The sequence below is a fragment of the Athene noctua genome, chromosome 1 (genome assembly GCF_965140245.1).
Source record: "Athene noctua chromosome 1, bAthNoc1.hap1.1, whole genome shotgun sequence".
In the NCBI taxonomy this organism is placed as follows: Eukaryota; Metazoa; Chordata; class Aves; order Strigiformes; family Strigidae; genus Athene; species Athene noctua.
The window spans coordinates 179,732,112-179,740,168 of NC_134037.1; the positions used below are offsets into that span (position 1 = coordinate 179,732,112).

The window sequence follows — 8,057 nt, forward strand, 5'->3', positions numbered from 1 at the left end:
TCAGTTCAAAGAGTTAAGTTCAACAGTTATATTCAAGATAAACTTAAGTCATGTTTTGGTCATACATCTCACTATACTGAATTTTAACTAGACAATGCCTATTGCTAATAATCTACAACAACAGAATTTGTAAATCCAAAGATGACAAAACCATTTTTTACTTTTTTAAAAAACAATCATACCCACTCATCATGATTCCTTTGTTGATAATTAAATAATTACTCATGTCCTGAAACCAATGTCAGAAACTATGACAGTTTCTTGGGCAGGACTTTTTATTTTTTGCCCCCCTTTTTTTTTTAAACCAGAGACAAAACCTCAAGTAAACCACTCAAACCATCCTCCTCCCTAAATATGTTTTTAGACATAAATGTTAAAAAAATTACAGTATACTTTACTGTCAAGTATTATAGAAGACCTAAAAGATTAAAGGTTCTCAGAAGCACCTAACAACACTAGAAAACGGAGATACAAGCTGAAGAAAAACACTGATGAGATTCTCTATAAAGTCAACTGGCCAAATAAAAAAACCAAACCAACAAACTAGTAAGTGCCTTCACTTAGTTACAGTCATCTTCCTTGCTAACTTAGTAATACTGCCACTGGACTTAATAAATGCTCCTAGCAGCTATGATTAATTTTTGTCTGGGCCAAAGGAGAATTGGGTGAGATTTCTGAGAGACTTTGATCTTGCATGTTAAAATATATACCATGAAGTGAAGCATCAAAGGCTACTTACAGCTAATAATTTATCACCTTAAACAACCATCTTACTATCATTGCACATCGGTATCCCCAGAGCTCCACTAAATTACACTGGACAGTTTTATCTAAAAACCTTATTTTTTGGGTTAGGTTCTTCCATGGCATTTCTTTTCCAAATTGCTTGCTAATTCATTCCTAGGTATACTTACTTAATAAGTAAGTAGAAAACCTGTCCTTTTACAACATAGTATTTCAGGGGGTTCGCTATTAATAAAGACCTCTAAAGTAGTAACTAAAAGGTCCCTTTTTTTAAATGCATTGCCAAGCAACTTCTATAAAGCAACTTTAGAACAAAATATGTTTTAAAGATATGGGTAATACAGAAAGCATTCAAGACAGCAGCACTGAACATACAGCACTAAAACTAGACATTAACTATTAGGTCACAATAAAAATGAACAGTAATTACCGTAGGCAAGTTGAGCCACATGGTGAACAACACCGTCTACTTCAGAGTTTTGCTCCATTGACACGCAGCTTTGTGTAGACAGTCCATTTTCTCCACGGTCAATAATCACTGCTTCAACATCATCCTCAACATTCACAGATACATAATCTATTAGCATACACAGAAAGAGAAACAGTTAAGACTAGACACCGCTCTGAGTACCAGCTGACAACTGCAGTGCTTGTACCACATCTAGCATTATCTGAATTATACCAGACGTTAATTTAAAAACAGTTTCACTTTAGCATCTAAATGCGAAGCCACTTTTAAAACACAGGCATTGAAGTTTAAAGGCATACTAGAAGGGAAGCTACTTACTGTTGCTTAGGTGGTAGAATTCCTGAAACTTATTACCCAACTCTTCCTACAGCATCCAGCTTCAACAGGAAAGGTTATAAGCCAGTAACAAGCACTTCTGAGAACTCTACTATTTACATCCAAGCATAGAACAAGACATATTAATTTGGCTTTGATGTTTTTACTTTCATAAATAAGAAACCTTTAATACACTCAAAACAAATCAGTTTACAAATCCTAACTGCATATTTGGTATTCAGATCAAATCAAATATCGTCACCCAATGAGATGCTGTGCAGAAACACTGAGTGGCAAATCTCCAGTACCAAATTTTTTCCAATTAAACATACCATAACAAGAAGAAAAAAAAAAATTCTTGTTTCCAGAATGGTATTATAGCTAGATCTGGTGTTTTGGGAAGGGTAGGGGAAGGAGTGGATTTGTTCTTGATGAAACAAGTTAATGGAAGGAATCATACCATGAACCACTAAAGTTAGGAAATAAAACATAAATTCCACCAGCACACATGCGTAATGACACACTAACTATATGAACACATTCCACAGGATCTCTACCCTGTTCAGTGCACAGAATGGACTGAGCTCCAGGAATGAATCAGGGCTGTATGAGTGTAACAGTGGGCTGGTTCTTTACTCTTATGCAAACAATTCATTTCAAATCCTGCTCTCTTCCCCCTATTCCGATTTCTTAAGAGACCAAAAGGTAGAAAAGAAGTTGAATTCCACAGGTCAAAGTTTTCCCTCTGGCCAGTACTCTCATCCAATCTAGAACAAACAATACAGCAGGTTTTGGATTTGGCTGTCATCAGATTAGGAAAGACTTCACCAAACTGAGGGTTTGGAAACACCCATCAATTGCCATGCAGCCAATAGCTACATTTATAGTAGTAAATGAAGCCAAAAAGCTAGTTGGGGCATAGCTGCTCTGCAAAAAGGAGTTTAGCTGAGTGGACATGAGCTGAAATATGCTGCTTAGGCTCAGAGAACAGTTCTTGGCCAGTTTTAATTAGCTGTATAGAAGTAAACAAAAAGACTACTCATGAACTTAATTTAGGCACAGCTTTTAGCAAAACACTTCAGTGCTGTTCACTCAATGAAGCTCATTGAAGGCTAACATGAATTATTTGCTTGTGTTGAACTATTTACCTGCCTCACAGGCACAAATATTTTTGTTGACAATCATTTAGTATTCTATCTACTTTGGGAGAGAGTTAACCGAGAGTCAGGAAAAGTGCATCTGCAATGAAGCAGGTGGGAACAGAACCCTCTCTGCCAGTTTCCCCTGCCAGTATGCCAGGTTACTGTATGGCCTGAGAAATGCACTACTTATAGCTGGGCCTCTGCTGCCCTGCAATCATCCTTCTGTCCCTAACTAGAGGAAGTGACACAAGTTGTACATTACCTGTGCAACCCTACAATGCACAGAGTTTACCTGTATATTCATAATCTTTGCCACAAATCTCATGCTTCACTTTGGCCAATGGGAAGGAAGGCAGGTAAATCAAGCCTACCTGACCAGCAACTACATCACTCAAATCTACAGCAGAGAGAGCAAATCGTATAGAAGATGAAAAATTCTGTGGAACAAGCACAGAGCAAAGAAAAAGCAGCTCCATCTGGGCTAGAGGAAGGCCAGCATGATCAGAAGTCAGGAGAGTTTCTACAACTGGTTGATACTGAAAGCAAAGCTTAGATTTCCATTCCCTCTACCACACTCCCTCAAATAAGTTTCAAAATCAGAATTTCAGTAGCACAGTGGACTTTGGACAGAAAGCATTTCCAAAGTTTGTAGCTACAGCAACTCACAGATGGAGGATAAACATAAATCAAACAGGAAAATACAGAAAAGGAAATCACCTCACTTCCAAAAAATATCTAGAACACATTTCTACAATGACGTAGAAGCAGTGCAGCAACAAGCACTAGTCTCTTAAAACTTTTAACATCTAAGATGATGGTCAAGATCCTTCTCATCCCCAGGGCTTTTAACTTCCATCACCTGGTGATGAACATGGCTGCTCTCATACAACAAAAGGAAATATTCCCTCTTCAGAGCAGCACTCTTACATGGACAGTCAGGAAATTCTGAGATTAGAATACATGACCCATTTCCATGAAGGTTTATCAAAATGATTGGTCACTGCAACAATAAGGAAAGCTGTTTCAAGAAATACAGACCTGCTTTATACCAATAACTTCATTTTCCTAGTGGGTTCTAGTTGCCTTGCCTCTCATTTAAATGTCTTTGCTGTAGACTGACTACATTCATCACCAAGAGAATGTCTGTGCTCAAAAAGATTTTGTTTAGAAGACCTGTCAACACATATTACATAGTTTAAAAAACAAGGGGGGTGGGAGGAGTAGTTCTACTGTAGTCATTCTTACAGGTGAGGCCAACTTCCTTCATTCAGCTACAGTCTTCACACCTTCAAATACTCACGACAAAAGAATTCCATCTATTTTCTCATAATCTTAAAGAAACTGCAACTTAGTCCTGTAAGCAATTCTAAACATTTCTGATGCTTCTTGGAAGTGTTAGCAATACAGAGTAATACCATATATATATATACACACACACACATATACCATCAAACAATACAAAACACATATCTGTCTCTCTTGAGTAGAAATCACAAACTGCCATATTCTGTGATTAATTTGTGCTCCTGAAGGTATTTTACTCGCAACTTGAATTAAGATGCAACCACATTTCTTGTGTCAAGTTAATAATTTCATTGCATTAACTCCACTGACACAAAATACCGCCACATATATATTTTAATGTTTTCAGTAAATTTTGAAATGAAATTAAAAATTTAAAAAGTGTGACTAAGAAAATATTTTAGATTTATATATTTCAAATAAGGCTTTTACTATGAAGTGAATTACACATTACAGTAAGACTTACTAAATAGGCTCATTTATCCAATCATTGCAACAATGAACTCCTGTCATTTGACCAACATACTCCAGCAACCAAATGACTGCTTATCTTTTTACTACTGCTTGGTCACCTATCCCCAAATAGTATAGTAGTATACGCTTTGGTGAAAAGAGCTGAAAACAAGAAAAATGTGAAACATAAGAATGAAAGACTAATAGAACCAAAGTGCAACATAAAAACTTGGGGCTGGTAGGAGGGCTTGGGATGGGACACACAGAAGGACCACCAAAATAATTTAAAGAGAGATGGAAAGATGTTGATATTAAACATCAAGAAATACTAAAAACAAGCAAACAAAAAACTCCCATGAAAACAAAAACCCCAAACCAAACAAACTCTTTCAAAGCCAGAGTTAAGACAAACACAAAAGGCCAAAAAACTCTGTGGCAACTACAATTACATACCAAAGTAAATGAAGCAAAGCAACCCTACCCAAAATATATCAAGGAACTTGGGTTTAAACCAAGTCATAAAAGGAGAGCCAGCTAGCATTAACCACCACTAGATCTTGCTGGCCTGATGCTTGTGCTAACATACACAAAAAAGGAACTAACACAAGGGAAAGCACAGGGACAGCAGTGACAATGTGTCTTCCAGCTTCAAGTCATCATTCGCATATTATCTCAATCTCATTGCAGATATAATCAAGAGTTTTAAGCACATTTCTGCATACTATGACAATCAAAGCTATGAGCACAGAAACACAGCCAGATCTGATGCATCAGCTGAACACCAGACAAGCTGACAGACTAGTTTTCTTTCCCCAAGTATGTTACTAATTAAATATACCACATAAACCAGTGGGATTAGGAAGGACTCGTACTGAGTCAGACATTACCTGATGAAAGCTCTCACTTATTACGGAAACAGAAATGTAGTTAACCATGAGTTATGGAATGGTAAAGGGAGGCAGATGAGAGCTGAAAGCACTGAGTAGTCCTAAATCCTATCCCAGCCTCAACTACAGAGTTCCTGGGGGCTCATAGCAAAAATCACTAAAACTAAATGAAACATTTCACAGAAATCCAGTGGGTTTTCTTCATTTTCTAAGACTTCAGTTAAACACATCTCTGTATTTCTGCAAACATGATCTCAATACTCCCAGGTGCAGTGGACAGCCATGGAAGCTATGGTTAAGATGAACTAGATTTTATAAAGATGCTTAAATACTGCACTCAGAAAAATCGGGTACCATCCACCTCAAGTTGCATCCTTGAATTTAGCGTACTTCTGATAATTCTGTCCTTAATCCAGATAGGTCAGAAACACCACAACACTCTACCAGAGATAAAACACTTATCAGTCTCTGAACACTGAAACAATAGTTAATTTAGAATGCTGTAGTCAGAATTTGCGTGACTGAAATTCACAACAGATTAAGACAATGGTATCATATATTGAGAAAATACAAACCGATTACTGTGGGGAGAAGCAGAATAACAAAACCAGACTTCACATGGCTTTGGGACTCATATTTGGATTACCGAAATGCTAGTAAGATCAAAACTCAAGGTAAAACAAGTCTCACCAAGAGACCTCTGATGTTTAGTAAGATTTGAGCCTATTCCACCTTTTGTCTATGGAGTGTTCTACTGCTGAGGAATTTGTAACAGTCTGAATATTTGTTAAGATTACCAAGTTATAAACAAAGCCAATCAGGAGACAAAAATATTGAGGACAAAGGAGAAGGAACAGACACCTAGTGCATAACTCTGTATGTTTGCTTCATGTGTACATAAGGATTGCTATGCTCCCACCTTCCTACATCTCAATCGAGGCCGCACCTCGATTCCTGTGTTCAGTTTTGGGCCCCTCACTATGAAAAGGGCACTGAATTACTCGAGCGTGTCCAAAGAAAGGCAAAGAAGCTGGTTAAGGTCTGGAGCACAGGTCGTACGAGGAGCGGCTGAGTGAACTGGGGGTGTTTAGTCTGGAGAAGAGGAGGCTGAGGGGAGACCTCATCGCCCTCTACAGCTCCCTGAAAGGAGGTTGCAGAGAGCTGGGGATGAGTCTTTTTAAACTAGTAGAAAGCGACAGGACAAGAGGGAATGGCCTCAACTTGTGCCAGGGAAAGTTTAGACTAGATATTAGGAAGCATTTCTTTACAGAAGGGGTTGTTAGGCGTTGGAATGGGCTGCCCAGGGAGCTGGTGGAGTCCCCATCCTTGGAGGTGTTTAAGAAAAGGGTCGATTTAGTGCTTAAGGATATGGTGTAGTTGGGAAGTCAGTGTTAGGTTAATGGTTGGAATGGATGATCTTCAAGGTCTTTTCCAACCTAGATGATTCTGCGAATCCTACCCCTTTACTTCATGCTGACACTTGTATAATTGCACAGTGGACTGGCCGAAGTCTAACCACATCAAAAATAAAATTATTTTTTAGCCAGAAAAAATCCCTGAACCATGAAGTCACACAAGAAAACCAGGCATCTGAGCAAGAGACAACTGGAACCTCTTTAAAGGGTAGAGTTGACAGCAATGACAAACTAGATGAGATTCAACTGATGCGAGACTATAAACACTACTCTTTGGAAAGGCAAGGGGAAGAATGTAACTGACAGAAATAGCCTTGTTTTAATCCTAAGTAAATGGAGCCCATATACCTCTAAGACACAGAAGTTGCACTATGCATTATGCCTTCGAATGGGAAGATCATTAGGCCAGGCCACATTACGCTCACCCACCATTTGAAGACTTAAGGAAAGCAAAAGCCTCCCTCACCGCAAACCGCGTAACTGCTGCTGTCACCCTCCGGCCCCACACTATGAGGTAACCGAGCCGTGGCAGGGCCACGTTACTTCTGCCGAGCAGTAACTTCACCGGGAGCGCCCTGCCCCCAGCGGCACCGCCAGCACGGCCGCCCCCAGCCCTCGGCTCGGCTGCGGAAGGGGGACGCTGCGCGGCGCCTCGGGGATACACGCCCCTGAGGGAAACCTGGGCGCCCGCTGGGGCACGTACGGCCGGCCCCGAGGTGGAAGAGCAACACCGCCCTGCGCCCCCGGGGGCCCCCGCCCGCCGGCTCCGCTCCGCGCCGCGCGCGGAAACCGTTAACGGTGCCCGCCCCGCCACCCCCACCCGCCCGCGCGCCCCCCGCGCCCCCCGCGCCGCAAACCGCCACTGACGCAGCGGCGACGGGCAGCAGCGAAAGCCAATGGCGGCGGCTCGCCGCGCCGGAACCGGCGAATAGCACCGCGCGCGGTGGGCGTGGCTCGGCCGGCCGGGCAGAGAGCGTTGGGGCTGTTGCGAACGATGAGGGAGCGTCCCGGGCGGCCCCGCGCCCCCGGCCTCGGGGCGGCGGCGGGCAGCGGCCTTACCCTCGGCGGACATGGCGGGCTGGGGCGGCAGAGCGCGGCGGCGGCCTCAGGCGGGTGGGGCGGCGGAGCGAGCCGGGGCTCCGGCGCAGGCAGGTGTGGCCGGAATGCGGCGTTGGAAACGGAAGCGGCTTCTCCGACGTGAGCAACAAACTGTTTTGAAGCAGTGCGGCTGCGCGCTGGGCACGGGGGCGCGCCTGGCAAACGGGAGCAGGCGGCGGTGGTGCCGCCCTCTCCGTCAGCCGCCCGCCCGCGCCCCGGGCAGGCCCCTCGG

The 8,057-nt window shown here is 42.4% G+C and overlaps 1 protein-coding gene across 1 annotated transcript in view; it reads right to left on the bottom strand.

The window, feature by feature from the left end:
- Positions 1-8,057, bottom strand: part of BEND2 (BEN domain containing 2) — a 34,928-nt gene extending 26,871 nt beyond the window's left edge. The window contains exons 1-2 of the mRNA XM_074906634.1: positions 7,787-8,057; positions 1,175-1,321 (exon numbers count right to left, since the gene is read on the bottom strand). Coding sequence (XP_074762735.1) covers positions 1,175-1,321; positions 7,787-7,799 — 160 coding nt within the window. The 5' untranslated portion in view covers positions 7,800-8,057. The remainder of the gene's footprint in view (positions 1-1,174; positions 1,322-7,786) is intronic.